A 25,425-nucleotide genomic window follows, 5' to 3' on the forward strand; every position below is an offset into this window, starting at 1 on the left:
CAAGGCTCTAAAAGGGAAGAGTTTCTGGTGTCCTAGTAAACAGGGGTAGAGGTAGCTTCTAGCCCACTTCCCTCCCCTTCCCCATCCCAAGACCAGCTCTTCCTCATGGTTCCTACCATTCCAGCCACTGCTGCCCAACTTCTTGAACCTCTCCTTTTTGTCGTCAGTAGGGGAAAGGGAAACACTTGCTGGCCTAGAATCAGGCCCATTGGGTGGCAGCTTCAGAGACACACATTTCAGTGGCTCCCCAGCCTTGGATATGTATAGGCCGGGGCTGGCCCAGGCTGTTGAAAGATGGGTGAAGAACTGGGCGGGAGATTCTAGGCTTCTAGATACAGACCACCAGGTTCCAGTCCAGTCTTGGGTACTAATCTTCTGTGTGACTCAGGCCAGTGCCCTCCTCTCTCACTGTTTTAGCTTGTTCATCTGTGCTTTTGTGATTAACAAGGTCAATGGCAGAGGCCAGATTAGAAACCAGATTGCAAGCCAAGGGCTAGTTTGCTGGGATTTGGCCAGTCAAGGGCACTCTTCCCTTTGGCCCTGTCCCAGCACACAGTGAGTGTTCAGTGGGCATGGTGTGTCCCCTCCCCCATCTAAGCTGCCTGCCCTCAATGCCCTTCTAAAATTCTTAACGTTTTATTTGACTTCACTTCAGATCTTTTTTTTTTTTAATTGGCCACACTGCATGGCATGTGGGATCTTAGTTCCCCAGCGGCCAGGGATCGAACCCGGGCCCCCTGCAGTGGAAGTGTGGAGTCCTAACCACTGGACCTCCAGGGAATTCCATCAATGCCCTTCTAAAGGGTACTCCTCCTCCATGCCAGATGACTTAGGCCTTCCAGATTACTTTACCCAACCTCAACCCCCATGCCATCTCAGACAGCACACACTACTTGGTCCTGGGGTATAGAACTTTATGCAACTATGGAAATGTTCTGTAATCTGCACTGTCCAATATGTGAGCCGCTAGTCACACATGGCTTTTGAATACTTGAAATGTGGCTAGTGTGCCTGAAGAACTGGATTCTTAATGTTTAATTTTAATTAATTTTAAAATTAAATTTAAGAAGCGTCATGTGGCTAGAGGCTACCCAATAGGGTACAGTATCAGTTTTAGGCAGAGTTTTTCTTTGTTCCTTGTTTCGAATTGAGAGTTGATAGGAGTTACCATTTATTTAACACTCTTTGCCAAATTTTGCATAAGTACTTTACAGACACATCTCAGTGAATCCTAGAAATTCTATTTTAAAGATGAAGAAGCCAAGGCTCGAGAGGTTAGGTCAACTGGCTTCAGACTGCATAGCAAGTGGAGGGCCATTCAAGTGTGAGTCATGCCCTCCAGCCATTTAGGGGAGTTTCCAGGACCCAGCCTGGGTGCCCTCCTTCTACAGTCACTCCACACACAGCCCATGGCTGTGCACCAGGGCCCAGGGAGGCTCATCACTGAATACTGATTAGTAAATGCTCTTGACAAAAAGGAGAGGGAAGCTAATTCCATTTACTCCCCATCTCCTGGCGACTCCTGGCTCCTGACATTCCACTTCAGATGTCTCTTCTCTTGCCTCTCTCCTGGATCACAGTGTCCCTCGGGTCACAAACTCAGAGTTCAACTGGGTGCTATGTGCAGAGGTTTGGGAAGAGGGTGTCACATGCAGGCCCAGAGGAAGCCAGTTGGGCTGGGAGCTGGGGCCTGGAAAAATCTATGTTATTTTTAAACAAGAAAAAAAAAAAAACCCATTATATTAGCTTTTATTGAGCACCTACTTGTGCTAGGCACCTTATATAAATCTGTGCTTATAATTCCCTTAACAACCTGGGAGGTAGCATTATTATCACCATTTTACATATGAGGAAACTGAGGCTCAGTGAGGTTAAGCAGCTTACGTAAGGCCACACAGCTTGCAGATGAGTGGTAGAATCATGGGTGAGTGCTCCTAAACTTTCATTAGCATAGCAATCTTCACACTGAGAAAATAGAGGGGGTGGAGGAGTGGGCAAAGAGATGCATTCTCTAGGGGGTGAGGGACTGATTCTGCTGTCCAAGCCATTAAGGGAAGCTGAGCCCTGCCCTGTTTCCCACCTCCCCCATCTGGCAAGCCACTCCTTCCCCAGACTCAGCTGCAAAGTCAGGAGAAACTCACTCTGGCTGAGGTTGCTTTTCTTAGAAAGGGAAAGTGGCTAAAATGAAAGACCTTACCCTGTATGTATATTTGTAGGTGTCGATGTGCGCGGTAGTTTTTGTGCTAAAGCACACCACTACCAGAATAAGAACATCGCTCCCTCCCCTTTTTTTTCTATTTCTGGCTGCACCCCCCACTTGTGGGGTTCCCAGACTAGGGATCGAACCTGTGCCCCCTGCAATGGAAGCACAGAGTCCTAACCACTGGACTGCCAGGGCAGTCCCTAACATCACTCCCTTTTAAGCCACACCTCACGTGTGCCGGGAGTGAGGCAGCTGAGGAATCTGGAAAGGACTGTTTATTTCCTACTAGAGTCCCAGAGACATCACCTAGGAAGGGACCAAGTCAACAATCAAAACCTCAGATTTGCTCCCTGGCCTCTCCTTCCAGGCTTATGCAGCCTCGGAGGTACTGCACCAGGGACATATGGTGCCTCTCTCCCTCTCTCCCTCTCTGTCTCTCTCTCTCTCTCTCACACACACACACACACACACACACACACACACACATACCCACACACGTTCTTGAGTTAAGGCATCAGGTCTGGCCTGCATGGCCTTGCAAGTCTTTGCCCATCAGGCGGTGGCCCTGGCCAGGGCTGAACCATGTGTGTACACAGATGCATAAGTGCCGTATCAGGAGCTCTTCACAAATGAGGGACAATGATGATGGCTCTGTGCTGAGCCTAGGCCACCTGTCCTTTGGGAGGGGACCTCCTGCCTCCTTGTCAGTTGGCCAAGTACCTCTGTCTCTTCTCGCCGGCTGGGGTGGGGCCAGGTCAGCCACAGGTCAGGCCAGTGCTGGGGACTCAGGACCTGGCTTCCAACACCGAAAATGTGCCCTTTCTAAGTGTGGCTGGGGGCTATTTTGGGACCTTAAAGAGGAACAAGTCACCACCTCAGAAGGACAAAGATGGCCACTCAGGCCAGGATGGAGGGTGAGGTTTCTCTCTGTGCTTTTAAAACCCAACCGTGTTTAACAGGAAGACAGCTGACCTTTTTCCTCTGTGCTCTCTTGCCCCCGGCCCAGGGAAGAGGTTTCTGTAGACTGGAGCGAGTATGGAGAGAAAGTGAGCTGTTAGGATTGTGCACTGGAGTGGGAGGTTGCTTCAGCATCTTCTCCCCTGGCCCTACAGGAGTTGGCTCCAGCACATTTACTTCAGTACCCACTTAGTGGGTGGTACAGAGGTGGGGACTTCCTGGGGATACACGGTGTGGCTGTGATGCAGGGTTAGAGGCCTACATGAAGACTGGGGTTAGGGCTGTGTGGTTTCTGGGTCCCGGGCTGGGTCAGGATGCCCAGATGAAGTAGGCGACCTCGTCCAGGTCAACGGGGTAATCCGTGAGCAGCACTGGTGTCTTGTCGAAAAGCTCGCCCTTATAGCTGCGCCACTTGCCTGCGGGCAGGTAGACGTCCCGCTCCTGCTTGCCTGGCTCCAGTACCGGCGCCACAAGCAGCGTGTCTCCGATGAGGAACTGTGAGTCGATGCGGTGCGCCGTCTCGTCGCCGGGCGCGATCCACCAGAGGGGGCGCACGATGGGGTCTCCCGTGTCAGTGACCTCACCAGCCAGCTCCAGCAACAGCGGCGCCACGAGTGAGGCCCTCAGTGCAGTGAACTTGTGCGCGATGGCCACCACTTCGGCGTCGTACCGCCAGGGTGGAACGGAGAACTGCATAGCTGGCATGAAGGCGGCCACTTCCAGCCAGCGCACGTAGAGCTCGCGCTCGGGCACATCGCCGCCGCTCACTGTCCGCTCAGACACCGCGTTGCCACCCACCATATCGGGCAGGATGAACGGGTAGCCCAGCATGCTGACAGTGAGCACGGCGGGGATGAGCGAGCGCAGCCCCAGATCGTAGCCCCACACGGAGTCGCGGTCCACCAGGCGGAAGAAGCACGAGATGTTCTGTGACTGGTAGCCCACACGGACCTCGGCCAGTGAGAAGAAGGGCAGCGCCATCTCTGTGTAGCGCCGGCTCCATATGTTGGGGTCGGACAGTGGCCTGTAGGTGCTGAAGTCCCGCGGCAAATAGCTGACCTCTCCAGCGTCGAACTTGAAGGAGGCCACGGCGTAGCGCGAACGCAGTCGCCGCAGATGCCCCTGAAACCAGTCGCGGGCCTCCGGGCGCGTGAAGTCGAGCACGGCGCCGATGCCATTCCACCAGCGCACGAGAGCAGGCAGCCGGCCCGTGGGTTCACGCACAAACAGCTCGCGCTCCACGCCTTCGCCAAAGCACGATGAGTTGTAGTTGACAAACGGGTGCACCCAGAGCGTGACGCGAAAGCCAGCGTCGCGCAGGCGGCGGAACATGTCGCTGGCGTTGGGAAACTTGGTCTCGTCGAAGTCGAAGTCGCCATAGGCAGGCGTGTACATGTCGTCGATTTCTAGATGGCTGCTGTTGAAGCGGTGCTGGCGGATCTGCTGAGCGAAACGCTGCACCTTGTCCTGGTCCACCGAACGCCCGTACAGCACCCACGTGGACCAGATGGGGTCCCGGAAGGCCTCAGGCGCTGGCACCCTCGATGGCTTGTTGAAATAGCGCCGCACCATATATTTGTGGATGGAAGTGACATCGGAGCCGACACACACGCGGTAGCTGAGCTCGGGCGCAGCAGCGCGGCCGGCGGGCGGCTTGTAGGGCGTGTCGTGGTAGCGGGCCTGCAGCCGCAGACAGCGCTCCGTGCTGTTCCAGCCCAGGTGGAAGGGCACTGAGTCGTTGACCTTGATGGCAGCTGCACGCGACGACAGCCAGTAGCGCTCGAGGATGCCTCCAAATGCGGCGTCGGAGGAGTAGACGTCGCTGGTGACGAAGGGCTGAGGCTCCTGCTGGCCGTCCAGGCGGATGGGCCAGTGCTGGGTCTTCATCTCCGCGCCGCCGTACCAGTGCGCCCCCGCGTCGCCCAGGAACATGGCGTGCTCCACCGCGCGCCCCGGCGCCGCCTCCTCCCAGCGCACGCGGTAGCACATGACCGTGTCCTTGGGCCGCACAGTCTGGATGAAGAAGTGCAGCGGGCGCCCATCCGCTGTGCGAGAGCAGCCAAGCCGGGCGCCGTCGCGGCTGCAGGAATCGAGGTCCAACGCGCCCGAGCGGAAGGCCAGGCGGAAGACCTGCTCGCCCTTCTGGTTGCGAATGGAGAAGCCGCCGCGGTTGAGGTCCAGCAGCTCGGTGCGCAGGCGTTCCGCCTTGCGTAGAGAGGCGCTGTAGTAGCACCAGGCCACCACCGCGGCCAGCACCAGCAGCAGCCCCAGCACTGCGGAGCCCAGCAGCGGCTTCAGCTCTTTGGACGGCTTGGGCTTGGTAGGCGAGAAGTTGTCAGGCAAGAAGGTGTACATGGTTGCAGCTGCGACGGCCTCGGGGCTCTTACGACCTGTGTGGCTCCCAGCACGGCGGCGGGGGTAGGCCTGGCTCTTTTCCTGAGGATTCTGCGGCATCAGCCCCCAGTTAAGGAAGGAGCAGGCAGTGGGGCCACCCGACAAAGCCCATCTGAACTTGGCCTGCCTGAGTCAGGAAGGGGAAGAGAGAGGTGGAACTGAGCTTTCTCATTCCATAGTATTTACATTTGCTGCCGCAAGAAAGAAGTGTATATTTTGGGAAAGTGTATACTGGGACATAAGGGCTTTACTCTTACCAGGACGTTCTGTCTGCATCTTACCTACCCTTTCTCATGGGCCCCACTGCTTGCCAAAATTAGTCAGGACTCTGCAGGGGAGGGGCAGATGATATTCATCACCATTTTCCTGGTGGAGGAACAAACCCTGACAGGGTCAGGGAGCTGTCCAGGATCACAGAATTAATCAGGCCTCCCTGGATCACACATGGGGGCAGTTCAGGCTGAAGAGAAGGGGAGGAATCTGGAGATGGCCTGGTTTCCCAGAGATGTGGCCATGGTGGGAGAGGGGGGATAAGCAAGCCAGCTCCTTAAGACCTCTAACACAGCAGGAGGCTGGCTTTCCTATGCCAGGAGCAGGAGAGGAGAGATGAAGTGGAACAGTTCAGGCATAGAATTTAATCTTGAGTCAGAAGCCATATTAAATCTGGAGATTAGAGAAGATACTCAGAGCCAGACTCAGTCCAAGGGCCTGGTTTGGAGGGGGGGGCAAGGTTGGGTTTGGACTTTAGGACTGGGGTCAGGAGCCTAGCATGGGGGCTTGGTGGCTTCTCACATCTCCCTCTCTTTGCTCTCAAACTCCACTCTGCTCTCAGCCATCAGGATCACCAAGTCCATTTCCCTGCCCACCTTCCTGCTCTGCTCCCAGCACCACATCTGTGGGCCAGCTACCTTCTGGCTTTGTCTCTAGCACTCACCCACTGTCCTGTTTGCCCCTACCCTAGTTAGAGCACTGTCATTTCTCCCCTGTATCGTTGCAACACTTCCCCGATAGGCCTCCCTGCTTTCAACTTGTTTTCCTCCAATGCCTTCTGCTCACAGCAACTGTAGTGATCTTTCTGAAACACTTATCAGATTACATCTCTCCTTAGTTTAGGGAGCTGCTCATGACCCCCATGATGAAGTTCAGCAGTGTAAGCTTTGCAAATTGAAGTTCAAGGCATACATGGTCTCACCTGTCCTTCTGATTCCATTTGCAGCCAAGCCTATCCTATGACTACCAAGCTCATTCCTTTCCTAACCTCAATCCTCAGGCCACCTGCTTTAGGAAGTTTCACCCACCCATCTTGGGCCAACTTCCCTCCCCCACCTACCAGCTCTCTGGCCATCCGACACCCCCTACTACACAATCCACTCTTATATACTGTATACTAAAGATTCAGATATGACTACAGAGAAACACAGACTTGGGAGGAGGTGTGTGTCCAAACCTGCTGTTCAAGGCTACTGACCTTTCCTGTCTCAGCCCTCAGGGCAGAGTCCAGCAAAGAAATAGCACCAGCCACGTGCATACACAGACATACACTGCCAGCCTGCCGGCTGCCCACCTGTTCCAGCTGGAGGGAAGGAGTGAGGGAGACTGGCAAACAGTAATTAGACTCCTCCCAGATGCCAGTGTCTGTTTCCAAGTCCCCAGCAATTTCCAAGGAGATACCAGAATTGCTCAGCGTTCTCACTTCCCCCACCTCTCCCGTGAAGAGATTATCAAGAATGCCAGATGCCAGGTGCAGATTGGAATTTTTATCCCAGATGTCAACATACAGCTCCCCATAATGCCCCACCTCCACCCCAGTGAGGTTCTATCTCAGGGCCTTATTCTCTGAGCTCCCTCCACCAACTCCCTAAACTGGTCAGTTCCAGCTGATCTAGAACAGCCTCTTATTCTCTTCCTCTCATCCCATACAAGTTAACAGTCAAAATTCCCCCAACCTACTATGGACTTCCCTTCCTGTAGGTATAGGCTAGAAAAACCTTCCTGGAAAATGCAGGCATAGCCTTTAGCTGATTCCCTTAAGCTAAGCAGGACCCAAAGAAGGCTGTAGGTGGCCCAGGCCAGACCTGCTGTACATTTATATTCAATTCATTCAAGACAACCAAGGCCCCATTCTGGGCACTAAGGGAATAGGGAGAAAGGGTCCGTATCTGAGTAGGACAGAGATTGCTCATCCTCAAAACTTTCATATTAAGTCAGCCTATCTCATGACCCCTGGAGGCATGGCCAGCTCACCAAGGTGACCTCAAAAGCCTTTTCAAACACTTAGGTCTTGAGAATTTTTACTTTCTAGGGTTCTGAGGTTCTTTGATGAAGGACAAAAACCCAGAGGCCCTCTGCTGGTCTCCCTAATGCCACCATGGCATCCAACCCTAACAAGAATGCTGAATAGTAGGCACAGCTGCAGTGCCCATTTTATAGATGAGGAAACAGTGGCCCAAACAGAAAAAGGAACTTGTTTGAAGTCACTCAGGTATCAGGGTTGCCTGAATCCAAAATCCCAGGTTAACCCTGACAGGGAGCTAATGGTCTGACTGGCTAACTGAATGCAGGAGAGAAAAGGAGCTTTGTGGCCAAGAGGGTGGGACAGGCTTCCATCAGGGGGGTGTGGGCATGGTGAAGCCTGTATTCCCAAGGGCTGGTGCTGCTACTTGCCCCAGGAAGGCTTCTTGGGGATGGGAAGTGGCAATTTTAATGGCATCTGGTACAGGGGCTGTGGGGGAGGAACTGTGGTTCCGGTGTTAACGGTGCCGCTAGAGACCCCTGTAATCTGCTGCCTCCGCCATCTGGCCAACCACAGGCTAATGCTGGCAGGTAGGGTTTGCCCTAGCCAAGCCTCTCCCCACTTGACAGTCAACCTCAGTCTTGGCTTCCAGCCCCTAGCCATGTCTAAGGGGGAGGGTCGGGCCTAGCCGAACTGAAGGGACGCCATTCCACGTTGGGTCCTTTGTCCAACACAATTCCCAGGGGTAGGGTGAGGGGGTGGAAATGTCAAAGGCAACTCGATCCGGGCCCTCTCCCCGTCCTGCCCAGCGAGCGGATCCCGGGATATAGAGTGACTGAGCCTACAGCCTGGAATACTTTACACCCACTCCCAGCGCTGCAGCTATATGTCCGAAAGGACAGACTGAGGTCAAGAGGGCGGTCGCCCGCTGGGAACCGCGGCAGAAGAAGGGGCCCAGGTGTCCAGGCTCGCCCCACCTACTCATCTGTAGGAGCGAAAGTTCGGGAAATATTTTCCCTCAGCAACCCCCCAAGGTCTTCCCGCTGGGCGCACTCACGGAAGTAACCCCAGAAGTGGGGGTGAAGGGAGGCTCCCGCAGATCCCCTCCAAGTTAGCAGAAGTTGAGCTGCCACGGTGCGGCGCGGGGCGCTGCCTAGCTGGGGACAGCTGAGGCTGTCCTGGAGCCCCGCCCCCTGGCTGCTCGGCCACGCCCCAGTCATTCGGTCTCGTCTTGAGTCTCAGAGTCCAGCTCCGCCCCTGGCGCCCGACCATCCTCCCACATTGTCACGCGCACTTGAGGTCACGCCCCTTAGCCCCCACCTTCCTCTTCTGTTCTGTGCCCAGCTCCTGGCACAGGCCCGCCGCCAGCCCGGTGCCTCCCGGTTCCGCCCCCCGCCTGCAGGCCCGCCCCCTCTGGACCATTGCTTACCCGCACGCGGGCGGGGCTCTGCCCCAGGTCTGCTGGGAACTGTAGTTCTGGAGGGAGGTGCAGCTGTCGAATGTTAGGGTTCTCGCACCTGCAGGCTAAATTTGGGGTGTGTATGAGAAGGAGAGAGCCGCAGGGTAAAGGGACAGAGCTGGCCCTTGGGATTCCTTTTCCTACAGATTTGGGCAGGTTAAGGCCGTCTCGGTATAACGCTCTCATTAGCTCTTTTCCCATACGGAAAAAGGGTAGCGGAATTCTGGGAGGATCTCAGCGGCTCAGTGCAGGTCGGATCCAATCAAGGACCCCACGGAGTGGAGCCTAGTTCCATCAGCCGGGAGGCCCAAGCTGTCAGCTCCCACCGGACCAGACCAGCAGTGCCTGAGATCAGGGACTGAGAAGACCGGATTCTGCTCTGTATTTTGCAAAGTCTTCCCCCACCCACTCCCCTTGGTGGCAGCCCTTAGAAGTGCCCCTGCTGCGAGGAGGTGGGCGTGCCCCGCTATACAACTGCACCCAGGAGGAATGGGGTGCAAAAATACTGAAGATACTAGAGGCTCCAGAACACCCCACCGCTTGCTCCCTGAGGGACAGAGAAACAGGGCTTTTTTTTTTTTTTTTTTTTTTTTTTGTCTGCGTTGGGTCTTCGTTGCAGCACGTGGGCTTTCTCTAGTTGCAGGAGTGGGGGTTACTCTTCGCTGTGGTGCGCGGGCTTCTCACTGCGGTGGCTTCTCTTGTTGCGGAGCACAGGCTCTAGGCACGCGGGCTTCAGTAGTTGTGGCTCACCGGCTCTAGAGCGCAGGCTCAGTAGTTGTGGCACATGGGCTTAGTTGCTCCGTGGCATGTGGGATCTTCCTGGACCAGAGATTGAACTCATGTCCCCTGCATTGGCAGGAGGATTCTTTTTTTTTTTTTTTTTTTAACATCTTTATTGAAGTATAATTGCCTTACAATGGTGTGTTAGCTTCTGCTTTATAACAAAGTGAATCAGTTATACATATACAATATGTTCCCATTTCTCTTCCCTCTTGCATCTCCCTCCCTCCCACCCTCCCCATCCCATCCCTCTAGGTGGTCACAAAGCACCGAGCTGATCTCCCTGTGCTATGCGGCTGCTTCCCACTAGTTATCTATTTTACATTTGGTAGTGTATATATGTCCATGACACTCTCTTACCCTGTCACATCTCACCCCACCCCCTCCCCATATCCTCAAGTCCATTCTCTAGTAGGTCTGTGTCTTTATTCCCGTCTTGCCACTAGGTTCTTCATGGCCTTTTTTTTTTTTTTTCCCCTTAGATTCCGTATATATGTGTTAGCATACTGTATTTGTTTTTCTCTTTCTGACTTACTTCACTCTGTATGACAGACTCTAACTCCATCCACCTCATTACAAATACCTCCATTTCATTTCGTTTTATGGCTGAGTAATATTCCATTGTATATATGTGCCACATCTTCTTTATCCATTCATCTGTCGATGGACATTTAGATTGCTTCCATGTCCTGGCTATTGTAAATAGAGCTGCAATGAACATTTTGGTACATGACTCTTTTTGACCTATGGTTTTCTCAGGATATATGCCCAGTAGTGGGATTGCTGGGTCGTATGGTAGTTCTATTTGTAGTTTTTTAAGGAACCTCCATACTGTTCTCCATAGTGGCTGTATCAATTTACATTCCCACCAACAGTGCAAGAGTGTTCCCTTTCCTCCACACCCTCTCCAGCATTTATTGTTTCTAGATTTTTTGATGATGGCCATTCTGACCGGTGTGAGATGATATCTCATTGTAGTTTTGATTTGGCAGGCGGATTCTTAACCACTGCGCCACCAGGGAAGTCCCCCAGGGCTTTGTTTTTTAATTTTTAAATTTAATTTAATTTTTTTTTATACAGCAGGTTCTTATTAGTCATCAATTTTATACACATCAGTGTATACATGTCAATCCAATTGCCCAATTCAGCACACCACCATCCCCACCCCTGCGGCTTTCCCCCCTTGGTGTCCATACGTTTGTTCTCTACATCTGTCTCAACTTCTGCCCTGCAAACCAGTTCATCTGTACCATTTTTCTAGGTTCCACATACATGAGTTAATATACAATATTTGTTTTTCTCTTTCTGGCTTACTTCACTCTGTATGACAGTCTCTAGATCCATCCACATCTCAACAAATGACTCAATTTCGTTCCTTTTTATGGCTGAGTAATATTCCATTGTATATATGTACCACAACTTCTTTATCCATTCGTCTGTCGATGGGCATTTAGGTTGCTTCCATGACCTGGCTCTTGTAAATAGTGCTGCAATGAACATTGGGGTGCATGTGTCTTTTTGAATTATGGTTTTCTCTGGGTATATGCCCAGTAGTGGGATTGCTGGATCATATGGTAGTTCTATTTTTAGTTTTTTAAGGAACCTCCATACTGTTCTCCATAGTGGCTATGTCAATTTACATTCCTACCAACAGTGCAGGAGAGTTCCCTTTTCTCCACACCCTCTCCAGCATTTGTTGTTTGTAGATTTTCTGATGATGCAGGGCTTTGTTTTGTAATTTGAAATTTCTTGATCATGAAACCCTCCAAAATTGTTTTGGACCTCTTGGACTTGGGTGGGGGAGGGCAGCAAGGGTATCTGAACATAGACTTTGGGATCGCTGTGATGGAGACTCTGGGAACAGAGATAAAGAGCTTTGAGTATAGGGACATGGCTCTGACTGTAGGATGGGCAATTCTGGGTCCACTGAGATATGGGGGTGAAGGGACATCTAGGTTTGGGGGATATTGGGGAAATGGCAGCTGTGGGGTCCTCCTAGGATGGGAGGTAGATGGGCCCTCCTGCATGGCTAGGTGGGCCCATTAGTTTGGGCTCTGGGATGGAAAGGAGGAGGTCATGCCCCTCATAGGGCTATTGCCATGCGTCAGGAAGGCACTCAGGGCCACCCAAGGGAAGTACTGAGATGATGGAGTGGGGAGGGCTCAGGGCAAGATGACTTTGAGAAACTGTATCTCAGTTGAGGGGGCTTGGCAGAGGCCTGAGTGACTGGCTCCTCATTGCCAGATCCTGCTGGGTAAGGACACGAGAGGCAGCCTTTAGGATGAAGAATTTATTCATTGTTCAGCCCCCTTGGCCCGGCCAGCCCGGGCTCTACCGGCAGTGGTAGTCAGGATAGGTCTCGGACACAAACTCAGGGTGGACGACATAGTTGTTTCTCTGGGGGCCACCGGTCTTCTTGAAGTGACTTGTGTCCCATCTGTGGGGAGAGATGGGTCAGCCCTTTTGGACCCTCATACGTCTGACTCCAATTCTCAATGCTAACCTTATCCCAACATTTTGCCCCGAATAATGGCCCTAGGCTCCAACACTGACCTCTTGACCTCAGGGTCTACTGTTAAATTTTTGATTCCCAATACCCGCTCCCTAACACTGACTTTTTAATCTTTAATTCAAGCCCTGAACCTAACGCCCTGATCTCTTGACTCTAAGCCCCACTGCTAACCTGTAAACCCTCAATGCCATCTCCATGCCCTCTCATTTAGTTGCCAGCTTTGACTTCCCCATGGCACCATCGCCCCCTGGTGTCATCTTCCAGTCGGTGCATCACAGAGGTCAGTTATCCCAACTAGTCCCTGGGTCCCCCGCCATGCCAAGGTTACAGCTTCTGTGTGGGTGCGCATTTGCATGTGTGTGCGCCAGATTTACCTGAGGTTCGGACAAGGGTAGTATGACGGCGGGGGAGTTATAACAGCACATTGCATTCCCGGCCGGTGCTTGCAGGGCGATACAGTCCTGGAGAAGGAAGCGGTGGGCAGGAAGGGGTCGGACCTTTTGACTTCCCTCTACGCCCCAACCCAGACCAAGACTCTGAGCCGCACTTCAGGTGTCAGTCCTACGGCTCGGAGATCCTCCCTTCCGGCCTCCTGTCCCTTCAAGACCTCGAAACGTCGCCTCTGGGAAGACACCTGAAGTCCCTCTCCCCCTAAGGCCTCGTTTCTGCCGCTCAGGCTGGGCCGCGGAGAACGCTGTACTCTGGGGAGGGTTGAGGTACAGTCACTGAGGACCTGGGAGCCCCCGGATCCTCAACATGGGACAGCAATTACTCCAGCTTATCGACAAGGCGACGTTTCTCAGGCTTAGGCACTTTCTCGCTCCTCCACGCCCTTGTGAGGGATAAGACCCAGTTTCGCACAATGATCAGTCTCTCTCAGCCTGGGGAGGGACGGGGTATCACCACGGGGTTAGGGACAAGGTTCAGGATCTCCCTCCCCCTTTCACAGCTCTCTAGACAGACGCGGACATTGGAGGTCTCCCAGGCTCAGCCAGCCTTGTCTAACGCCAAGTGCAGGGAAAAGGCCGCGTTGCAGTCTGGGCTTCTGCTGAGCGCCTGAGCTTCAGTTTCCTCCACAATAACACGCGAGGCTGTCTACATCCAGAGGTGGTGCGGGGCTCCGAGGAGGCCAGGGCCCTTCTGGTAATGCGGTCACCATTTCCTTGCCTTCTCAGAACCCACCGATGACCCTGCCCATTACCAACGGTGACCCGAGGCCCAGGAATAGGGGACACTGTTCTGAGGACACATGGCACTCCGCAAGCTAGAACCTGCGTCTCCAGGGCCCGGTGACCAGGTAGGGGGCGGGGCCGGCGGGTGTGGGAAGGGGGAGCAAACTGGTGTGCGGAATTTGTTCCTCAAAGAAACCCTCGGGCAGAGCCTCCAGAAGACGTACAGGAGACAGGTTGACCTTGAGCCCAGTTCAGGAGGGATAGGATCAGGAACTCGGGTATCTCCGTGCAGGTTCACCCGCCTCAGCCGTACGTTCAGGCCGCGAGGCCCGAGGGCGGGACAGGGAGGCGCCAGTAAGCGGACCGCGCGGGCTGGAGGCGGGGTGGGGTCTGTCACAGAGACAGGTCAGAGCAAGAAGTGGTTCGGGATGGAGCGTCCGCAGCTGGGGTAGGGGGGACTCTGGGGGCGGGGCTTGCTTGGGGGCGGGGCCCGACTACTGAGCGCTCGGCCCTGCGAACCTTGCAGTCGGCCGCTCTGTGCGCAAAAGCCGCAGGCGACGTTCGGTGCAGGGTGGCCCGGCGACGCAGTAGTCCATGCCGCGCAGACAGTAGTGGCGGCCCGAGCAACCGCTTTCATAACCCTGGAAGGGCAGGCGGCCCGGCAGCGGGTCCACACACCCGCAGCGGGGCGTGATCTGCGGCAGCGGCTGCTTCCGTGACAGCGAGTTCAGCATGTTCACCACTACCTCGCGCTCTGCGCCCACGGGCCCCAAGCCCGGGAGACCCAGACACAGAGTCACAGGAATGGGAAGAGACAAGGTCAGAGACAGGACGAGATGGAGACACAAACAGATAGAGACAGGGTTACAGCCTCTCCAGGGCCCTCAGCCTCCGCCCCGTACCTCGGGTCTCCATCCCTCCGTCCTTCTGGCCTACCCATTTCCCTCCACTGTCCCACCATCCGTTACCGTAGGCGTTGAGTCGCTCCGGCTTAGGAGGGCGCACCAGGGGCATTCCTCGAACTCCTGTCTCCATCCCGGCCTCCTGGAAGTGGCACACACGCTGCCTCAAGCTCTGACCCGGAAGAGTTCCTCCTTTGGGGGTTCTCCCAGAACACCCAGACTAGTCCCAGGCCGCGCCTTCTCCCGCCCTCCAGAAGCACCCCTACTCTCCCACGTTCTGAGTGTTTGGGGTTGTCGCTGGGCAACGCGGTTTACTCCGCCTCCCAGGTGGTGGGGGTGGGGGAAGTGGAGCTGTAGGTGGACCAGGTCTGGACCTGCACCTCTGACATCCCTGTCTCGCCGTTTGCCTCTGATTTTACCCTTCTTTGTCTAGCCGACTCTGTGTAGCTGTGTCTCCGTGTCTCTCTAATAGGGATTTTTCAATATTGCAGTGTTGCCTGCCCATCAGAATCACTTGGGGAACTTATGAAAAATTCTGATTCTGATTCTTGAGGAAGTTCTGATTCAGAAGGGTTTGGTCAACCTGAGGTCAACCATCAACCTACAGTTAAGAGCCCCTACTCTTGCCTGGTATCCTTACATCTTCCCTCTTTCTTCATGCCTGGGTCTGTGGCTGGACTCTTTCCTATCTCTTTGGAAGACTCTCCTGTATCTATCTGCTCTGCCTCTGGATGGCCTTGTTCTCCCTCCTTTGCCCTTGCTCACATCACAAAGGAGGGGAGAGAGGAGCGGGTAGACTCAGCCTATCAATGACTTCTTGACCAGACCATGTGGGAAGGTGCCAGGTGGCAAGCTTCAGGAAGGTAGCACCTCAAAGAGTGCACACCAGCCATGTCTCCACAGAGCCTAGCCAGAGATTGGGACCCAGAGGCCCAGCACAGCTTCACTCCTGAGCTCCCTTGTTTCCTAGAAGATATAAACCCTAGTCTCACAAATGGGAAAAGGCCTTGGAGCATTGTTGGTGGGAAAAGGATGAGAAACTAATGGTGAAATATCAGACACTGTGGTTTGGGAGGCAGATGGGGGGTGGGGGGTGGTCCCAGGCCCCAGGCATCTTTGCTGGGCACAGTAGATACCTTAGGCAGCCGGGGAAGGTACGAGGCACATTTGTTCCAGCCCGTACAGTTGTAAGGTCCCATCCTCCATGTATTATACCAGTTACCGCACAGGTGGTTTGGGTTGCATTTATCTGCTTGATCATAAGGGTGGAAACATAAGACAGTATTACTCCTTTTTCTGTCCATGGATCTGGGACCCCTTAGATGTTTTTCCTCGGATCCCCAGCACAAAGCTGGACTCTCACTGATCTCCCTTAGGCCAGAAAAGCCCAGCCTGGCCCCATACTTGTCTTAGACACTGAGATGCAGCCTATATCCCACCTAAGACAAGCTTCTGAGTGGAGCCTGGGTCCTTTGAGCTGATCACTTTTCATCCTGGCACCACCCTCTCTGAATCAGCCAACCTGGAAACCCTGGAAATGGGCCTCCTCCCAAATCCTCCCTCTCATCTTCCACATCCAGGCTCAAAGTTTGCTTATTCTGCCTCCTTAAAATCACTTGACTCTATTCTTTCTTCCAGTCCCCCATGATATCACTCCTGTATCTCTGCAGTGCCTAAACCAGGAGACAATAATGTCATGGTTAATAGGATGGACTCTGTAGACCGACTCCTGTGGTTCAAATTTCAGCTCTGCCAGATATTAACTGTGTGTGACCTTGATCTAGTTAATTAATTTCACCTTGTCTCTGTTTCCTTAATTTTAAAATGGGGGTAATAATACTATCTACCCCATAGGGTCATTGTGAGAGTTAAATAAGTTATTGTATGTAAAACATTTAGAACAATGCCTGGCACAGAGAAAACTATCATCATCATCATTATTATTATTGTGATTATTATTGTTATTAGCCTACTGGTCTTCCTGCCTCATTCTGAAATCCTACAATCCGATCTCTACATAGAAACTATGGCACTTATGATAAATGAAAATCTGACCAAGACAGTTCTCTACTTAAAACCCTCCGAAGCCCCACCCATCCAGTCACCTAAGTGTCCTGTAAGTTCCTCTCTGATCCACCACGCTAACAGTGTGAAAGAATACATGTGAGAGATTAGGAAAGGAGTTCTAGGAGCCCTAGAGGAAGAGCAGGTGCATGTATGTGTGGGGCAGTGTGTTGGGACTTGGAGTTCTAGGTTGGTGGGTTGGACATACTGAGTTTGAAGTGTTTGGGGCCATTCAGGTAAATTTGCTCATAATCAGATAAAGGAAAGTGGAATCCTGGTAAGAGGACAAGGCTAGAAATAAAGACTTAGAGCTGTCAGTAATTAAAGATGTGGGTTAGATTAAACGGTCTCAGGAGAGGAATAAGGAGAGAGGAGGGCTCCGATCAGCATCCCAAGGAACCCCATGTTTCCAGAATGATTAGACAAGAGACCCAGGAATTTGAGGCATCAGAGAAGCTGAGGAAGGAAGGAGTTTCACAGAATAGAGAGTGGTCAGAGTGAAATGCATAGGGTAGGTCTCATGAGGAAAAGACTGAAGAGTCCCATGGATGAGGTAATTAGAACCATACAAGATCAGTTTTAATAAACATTAAACATGAGTGTAGGAGATGCAGACTCCCAATTTCAATTGAAGATTAATCATCAATTCATTCAACAAATACTTATGAAGCCTGCTGCTATTCTAGATGGAGGGGGCACAGCTCTAAATAAAACAAGACTCTCTGTTCTTTTGGAATGTACAGGGAGACATAATAAACACCTAACCAAATGAGAAAGATAATTTCTCATAAGGCATAAGGAGTGAGGAAGTAGAGACATAGACTCTATTTCCAAGAATCTTGGCTGTGAAGGGGAGGAGCGAGAGAGAATTTTTAGACAGGAGGAAATTAGAAAAGGCTTCCAGGTTGAGGGGAGAGAGATGTGGTGAGGCAGAGGGTTGCAGGAGAGAAGGGAACCTGATGGAACAGGGTCACTAAGAAGATGGGAGGAGATAGCACCGGAATACACATGGAGGAATTTGTTTGGAGGAGGTTAATGCTCCCTCCCTCTCTCTAGGGATAAGGCCCAGGCCTCTTCCAATTCTTTGGCATAGACTGGGAGCTCCGAAAAGGCAGAGCCTGGATCTCCTCCTCCAGGGTCAGGGGTCAGGATCAGGGTCAGGCCAGGTGGTTGGGAATCAAGCTGGAATGGGGGTAATTAGAGAAGAAGCCCTGGTCGAGGATGGGGATAAGGTTCGTATAGGATCAGGGTGGAGGTCAGGAGTCAAGTTGGGTTCAGGGGTAGGGTCTTTGTTGGGGTCACTGAATGGGGTCACAGTTGGGTGATGGATGAGGCCCTACCTTCCTCTTGAGAGAGCCAGTATTTCTCAGGCAAGTAGGGGTGACCTGGTATGGAACTCTTATAGCTGTAGTCCTGCACAGCACACTTGACCATCTTCTGCAGGGCTTCAGGATCCACGTGGCGCTGCACAGTCTGAGTCAGGCCCTGGCAAGGAGAGAGGGGAGGAGATGGCTAGGTGCATGGAGACCCCAGCCTTGGTATCCTGCTGGACCTAGATTTAGCCCCTATTGAGGTCAGCCCAGGTGGGTCTCCCAACCCTCTCCCTATGCCAGAGGGATCCCCAGGCCAGCCTTGGTTCCCTCTGCATAGTTCTTTTGCTTGAATCACCCTTTTCTTCTTTTTCTTCCATATAAGTCTCGGACTTGGAACCCAACATTTTCCCTCAGTCAGAGTGGTTTTCTGATGTTCTTCTCATTTCTGTCCTTTCCTTGACTGGGACCTATAAGGGCAGAGCTGGGTGTTCCTGTCCTCTTTCTTCCAGACTGTGTGCTGCCTGGGAACAGGGCCTGGGTCTTCCCCAACAGAGCAACAGGCCCATGGAACAACCTGGAGCCTCAGGAAAGGCTGGCTGCCCTGGGAGCTGGCTACCTTAGGCAGGTGTTTTGGACAGGAAGGGCTCTCTGTGAACCTGGCACCTTGAAGGAGATGAAGGATGGGGCCAGAGGGGCACCTACTTTAAAATCTAATTCTCTGACTCCAACCTGACCCTAATTCTGCTGTGGCTCTCATCCTGACACCAGTGTTACCCTTGACCCTGACATTTACGTTGTGCTGGTCCTCATCCTATCCTGATATTTTTCCTGATCTTGGTTCAGGCTCTGGGCCCCTCTGCTTCTTGGGGTTCACCTCATCTTATCCCAATACCCCTTGTTTGGCTGGATCTGTAGAATCCCAGATCAAGGGCCCCCTTGTCCTCAGCCAAAGGCAGATTGCCAAGTTAGTTGTGGACCCATGTCTCTGTAGGCAGCTGGGATGAAAAGGAAGCTGGGTTACAGGGGTGGGACACCCAGCAAAGTCAGACACCAGAAAGGACTTTCTCATCATAGTGGGCAGCAAGGTGCTGGGATGACGCCATTGCACCGCATTTCACCCTTATGATCTGAAGAGCAGAGGCTTCTCTTGGCCTGGGATGAGACCTTGCTGCTCCTACTCCCCTGAAAACCCCCCCTCAGCTGAGGGGCTTCTTGGATCCTCCGTGCCCAGCTGAGGTTTTGTTCTGTGGGCAGATCCTACACAGTCATACTCCATATGGGTGGAGAGGCCCCATGACTTAGCACTCCCGAGTTTTACATACACACAAACACATGCATGTCCAGACATACACATAGATCTGTGCACCCAGATACACTCATAGACAGATGTACAGATGTACATCTATACATACACACTCAGACACGCTCACACACACACACACACACACACAAATAATCATTTAGAAGAACTCACAGACTCTTCATTGTTTCCATTCGAGGCTTTCCTCAGATGTCTGTAATCTTTGATTGTCTGCTCATGTTTATGAGCAGGAGACTAAAAAGGCTCATTGGAGCCTTTGAGCTGTGGGTGGGCATCATTGTAGGATGCTCTGGCTAGACTATTTGTTGCAAACTCTGTCAGTATCTGTAGGTCTTTTCTCTTGGGCTGATCAGATCCCTCGGAAGAGACTCTTTCAGTGACCTACCTGCCATTGTTCTGAGAACCTAGTGGAGAAGAGGGCTGCTGGGGGTTTAGCATTCAGCATATGGAGGTTCATCTGTTTTCAGTACGGTACCCTGACCTTAGCTGGGCCTGGAATCCCCAGTCCTGAGATCCTTGCCAAAAAATGAGCCTTCTGACTTTTGCAGAGATGGGCGAGCAGTCACCCTATGGCATGGAATAGAAGAGGGGGTTTAATTGCTTCTTAGCTTTCAAATCATTGTTGTTTCAGCCTTGGTCCTGTCTCATCTTCTGTTCCAGAGAAACCTAGTATTACCAATTTCTGAGCCTTTTAAAAATTCTTCAGTTTTAAGTTGAATTATGTCTTGTGTTTCTCACTGCTGGCTTTGGATTCAGCTTTCTCAGATCTGCTGTGTCAGTTACTACTTATCTATCACACTTTCCAGCTTCTGAAATTTTGTTGTCATTGTTCTTCTTTCTCACTATTCTTGCAAATTTATGTCTTAAATATGCATTTATTGTAGTTTTCGAGGGGTTTTAGGAAGGAGTCAAAACGTGTTCAATTTTAACCCAGAGAATTATAGTTCTTTATATATTCTACATATTCCTTTGTCAGTTACATGTTGCAATTATCGTCTCTCAGTTTGTGGCTTGTAACTTCATTTTCTTTTTGGTGTCTTTTGATGAACATAAGTTCTTAATTTTAACATAGTTGAATTTATTCATCTCTTATGTAGTGCTTTTGTGACTTAGGAAATCCATCCATAATCTAAGATAATGGAGATAATGTCATAATTTTTTCTAAAATTATACAGTTTTACTTTCCATATTTATGCCTTAATCTGTCAGGAATCTGTTTTGGGGTTTGGTGTGAATTAGGGGATCAATTTAATTTTTATCCACATGGATAACCAGTTGTCTCATTGAGTAATCTATCTTCTCCCACAGATTTGTAATGCCACCCCAAGCCTGATACATCTTTTCCCATAGCTTTACTTTCAGTCATCTCTGTTGCATATCATTTCCATATATGTGTGGCTCCATTTCTGGTTTGTTTTATTCCATTAATCAATTTGTGTATCCCTACAGTAATATTATGCTTTATGAATTTCTATAGCTTGGTAATAAATATTAATATCTGACTGGGCAAGTCCCCTTCTTCTTTAGGTGTGTTTTAGCTAGTTCTTGGGCCTTCGCTCTTCTCTATAAATTTTAGAAACAGCTTGTCAAATTCTTCAAAAACTCCTGTTGAGATTTTAATCAGAATTGCATGGAATCTTTATGTTAGTGACTCTTCCTATTCATGAGCATGTTATGCCTCTTCATTTAAGTATTTTTTTTGAAGTATTCAAAGTTTTATAATATTATCCGTACAGTTTTGCACACATTGTTAGATTTCTACTTACTCTCACTCTTTGTTGCTAAAATGATATATATATTTTACGATTATGCTTCCTAAATATGCTTTTTCTCTTAAATTCATCCAACTTTCTAAATTCTCTTATTCTAATAATTTGTAGATTCTATAAACACAACTGTATCATCTGTGAATAATGACAGTTTTTGTAAAAATTCCTTTCCTAGCCTTGTACCTTACATGATACTGTTTTCCAATATACAATTTACATGATATTATTTTCCAATATTTTGGTTCTTTCTTTAAATTTTACAAGTTAAAAATTATTATAATTATTTTCTATGGACAATATTTGTTTAAATTTATCTCATGTTTACCAGTTTCTTAACTCACTAGTCCTTCTTGCATCTCATACCTTCCTTTTGTTATCATTTTCCTTCTCCCCAAAGTGTATCATTTAGAAGTTCCTTTATTATGTCTTTTTAAAAAAATTTATTTAATTAATTTATTTTTATTTTTGGCTGTGTTGGGTCTTCGTTGCTGTGCGCGGGCTTTCTCTAGTTGAGGCGAGGGGGGCTGCTCTTCGTTGCGGCGCACGGGCTTCTCATTGCGGTGGCTTCTCTTGTAGCGGAGCACGGGCTCTAGGCGCGCGGACTTCAGCAGTTGCAGCGCGTGGGCTCCGTAGTTGTGGCTCGCGGGCTCTAGAGCGCAGGCTCAGTAGTTGTGGCACATGGGCTTAGCCGCTCTGCAACATGTGGGATCTTCCTGGACCAGGGCTCAAACCTGTGTCCCCTGCATTGGCAGGCGGGTTCTTAACCACTGTGCCACCAGGGAAGCCCCCTATTATAAGTCTTATTGTAGTAAATATTTTAGTTTTTGTTTGTCTGTGTTTTTATCTTTCTTTTGTTCTTGAAAGGAAGACACGTTGAAAATAATTTCTCTCTGCATGTTTTTAAGGTCATCTCTTAAGCTGGTGTTGTGCAGTTTCACGTGTTACCTAAGAATCCATGGATTCATTTCTCTTGTTAGTTGTTGAAAATCAAGAGCCTTTGTCTCTTCAGATAATGACTACTCTCCTTTCTGCTCTTTCCTTCTGGAACCCCGAGTAGTTGTGTGGGATCTTCTTTTTCTTTCATATTGCTTAATGTTTCTTCCATATTTTCTATAGCTCTCTGTCTCTCTGTGCTGCATTCTGGGAAATTTCTTTTGCTCTGTTTTTTTTTTTTTTTTTCCCCACACTGCACAGCTTGTGGGATCTTAGTTCCCCAACCAGGGATGGAACCTGTGCCCCCTGCATTGAAAGCATGGGGTCTTAACCACTGAACCACCAGGGAAGTCCCCCTGCTCTGTTTTTCATTTCACTGATGTTCTTAAGCTGTGTCTAATTTGCTCCTTAATCCATCCATTGAGTTTTGGTTTTAACACATATATCTTTTATTTCTAAAATTTCATTTCTTTAAAAAATCTGTCCATTCTTTTAAAAATATAATCTCTTGTTGCATCCTCATTTTGATGAGTTCACATTTTGCTCAGAAAAATTCATAATTATTTTGTGTTCTTTAACTATTATTTCCAATATCTGACATCCTTGGAGGTTTCAGTCTGCTGTTTGTTGTTTCTGTTGACTCTGTCATATGGTGGTTTGTTTCCTTATGTCTTTTATTGTGAGCTCAGAGGTGATTGACCGTACTCTAAGGATACCTGGAAACCTACATTGAGGATATTTTCCACCATAGAAGATGTACATTCATCGTGTGTGTGTGTGTGTGTGTGTGTGTGTGTGTGTGTGTTGGGGTGGAAGCGGGGAGGAAGGGAGCCAGAGATCACTGGACTTTCTGGCTCAGTTTGGAATTTACAGGTTCAGTTGCTCCATCTTTCAGCTAGCTAAAGGCTTAAACTCCTGCTTGTAGTACTGCTAGTGGCGTTTGTCCTCAGGGCAATCCTGTCTTCTTAGTATACTTACCACTCATCTCCACTGACAGTCCGAAACAAAATGAAAATTAATTTTTATGCAGGACCTAGTTGTTTGGAAGCAGGAGGGCCCTTCAGAGTTTCTAGACCACCATACTGTCAGAAGCGGAAGCCTTTTCCTTCATTATTAATCCCACTGCTATCTGACTTTCATTCCTCACCACTCATTGAAGCTGTTTAGCCAGGCAGCTAAGTGTTACTACATCCAAGAGATCCCTGTCTGTGCTGACAGCATTTGACACCGAGCTTTGTCTAATAATGCTGTCTTTGTTGGCTTCTCTATGATTTTCATCCTATCACTGTCTCCTTTTATGGCTCTTCTTCGTTTACCTACTCCTGAAGTATTGATATTCTCCAAAGTCCTATCCTTGGCCACTTTCTTACTCCTTTTTTGGCAATCTCTATGACTTCAGCTACCACCTATATGTTGATTTCAGAATTCATGTCTGTAGCCCAAACCTCTTTCCTTTGCTTCAGGTAAGTATATCCAGCTACACAGCAGACATCTTTTCCTGGAAGTCCTTGAATATTTTTGTCCCCAGATGAACTCCAAATCTCTCTCTAATCTGCAATTCCAAATCTCGGTTGGTAGCACTGCCATTCCTCCAGTTTTCCAGAGTCCAAAACCCAGAAGTCCTCTTAATCTCTCCCCTCTTCTTTATATCGAGATGGTGACCAAGGTGTGTTATCTGCGTCCTAAGAATTCCCTCCTATTGAGTTTGGAAAAGCAGGCCGACACTCATATTTTGCTGGTGGGCATGTAGATTATTATAACCCTTATCACAGCAATTTGAAGTGTATATCCAAAGTTTTTTAGAGTCACATATCCTTTCTCTCAACAATTTCTATCTATGAATTTATCTTAAGGGAATAGTTGATATATACAAAGAATGTACAAGAATAATTATACTAGCAAAATTTTATAAATAATCTAAATTTCCGATAATATAAGATTCCTCAACCATATTTTGGTACATTCATAAAATAAAATACTATAGTCATTAAAATTACATTATAGAATATTTTTGACACAGGAAAATGTACTTGATGTATGGTTTTGTGAAAAAAGCAAGATTCAAAATATTAGTATACGACACCACCTTCATAAAAAAATATTTGCTTCCTGAAAGGGCATAAAATAATAAATTAACAGTAGTTATTTTGGGTAGTGAGAATTATAGGCCGTTTTCTTTGTGCTTCTCTGAGTGATCCCCACTTTCTGATTGAGCATATATTTATTTTGTAACTATAAAAATTATTTTAAAAAGACTCTCTATTCAACAGTAGCAGAGTACTATTGAGAGTATCAACGATAGTCTCCTATTCAAAAATACTCTCCTATTTTTCACTGCTACAGTCTCTCCTTATCTCCCACCTATATCCTCTTCCCTCATCCTTCACCACCTCACTGGGCTTCCTGCCCTCAACTCCAGCCCCTTCAATCTCCTGCCACAGTGGCCAGAGTGTGTCACTCACAATGCAAGCATGACACTCCCAGGCTCAAAAGTCTGGACCATTATGACCACATTTCTCAACACAACCTGAAGCCCTTCATGGTCTGCAGGCTTCTCTCTTACCATAGGGCTGGCCTCTCCCTCTGCTCCAGTTCTCAGTTCCTGGTGGGTCCCTGCCCCTGGGCTGCCCTTTCACATTTCTCTTCTGCTCGGAGCGTCCTTCTTCTGGATCTCTTAGCAGACCTGCCCTTCAAGTCCCGGGAGCGGCTTTCTGGCTGTTATACCAGCACAAGTCTCTGCTGGTGCATGTTCCACACTGGGCAGTCCTACTTTGTTCACTTTTTGCCGAGAGATCCTCAAAGGCATGGCTTGGCCCTTCACTGTAACCACATTGTCCCTGACACATGTAAATACTCAGCAAAGTTTTGTTGGGTGGTACACACAGATAAACTCCCTTGGGCAGAGTCACAATTAGACTTACAGATCTTCATTTTGTGAAAGCCGCACAGCCCCACTTGGCCACCTGTCTTCAAGTACAGACACAGGAGACTGTAATAAGCACGCATAAAAACATGCCTGTAGGCAGAGCCCACAGGCAGCCTCAGGGCCTTTGCACTTTCTGATCACTCTGCCCGGAACCCTATTCTTTCAGTTCTTCACGTGGCTATTTCTCACTCATCTTTCCAGTCTCAGCTCAATGTCACCTTGAAAGAGAGAGACCTCTTTCATTACTTCTATTTAAGTAGCTCTCCCTGGTTACTTTCCATTTCCAGTACCCCGTTTATGTCCTTTACAGAATTTGGGACAATTTACAAAACCCTAATTTATTTCTTGATTATCATCTATCTCTCCCCATCTCCTACCCTGGTGGAGTAGGAGGGTACCATGAGGGCAGGATCTCGTATTACTTTATATATATCATGATAAATTCCATGCCTAAGCAAATGAATCACACACACACACACACACACAC

At 49.7% G+C, this 25,425-nt stretch overlaps 1 protein-coding gene across 14 annotated transcripts in view; it reads right to left on the bottom strand.

Moving 5' to 3' along the window:
• LOC309663547 (myogenesis-regulating glycosidase) overlaps window positions 1-25,425 on the bottom strand; it is a 37,078-nt gene that overhangs the window by 10,912 nt on the left and 741 nt on the right. For 4 of the 14 annotated variants that reach the window (XR_014265344.1, XR_014265345.1, XR_014265346.1 and 1 more), the window contains exons 1-3: window positions 8,845-9,138; window positions 3,556-5,681; window positions 3,176-3,227 (exon numbers count right to left, since the gene is read on the bottom strand). Coding sequence is in view for 11 of the 14 variants with exons in the window: in XM_082467571.1 (XP_082323697.1) it covers window positions 3,176-3,227; window positions 3,556-5,681; window positions 8,845-9,059 (2,393 nt within the window). In the remaining 3 variants the exon portion in view is untranslated. Of the gene's footprint in view, window positions 1-1,020; window positions 1,691-1,733; window positions 5,682-8,844; window positions 9,140-12,301; window positions 12,464-12,912; window positions 13,000-14,229; window positions 14,465-14,678; window positions 14,755-15,748; window positions 17,932-18,016; window positions 18,162-24,575; window positions 24,821-25,425 lie in introns of those variants that run through there. The other 10 variants (XM_082467564.1, XM_082467572.1, XM_082467563.1 and 7 more) reach the window with 9 other exon arrangements.

The sequence above is a fragment of the Balaenoptera physalus genome (genome assembly GCF_965194825.1).
Source record: "Balaenoptera physalus genome assembly, chromosome: 7".
Lineage (NCBI taxonomy): Eukaryota > Metazoa > Chordata > Mammalia > Artiodactyla > Balaenopteridae > Balaenoptera > Balaenoptera physalus.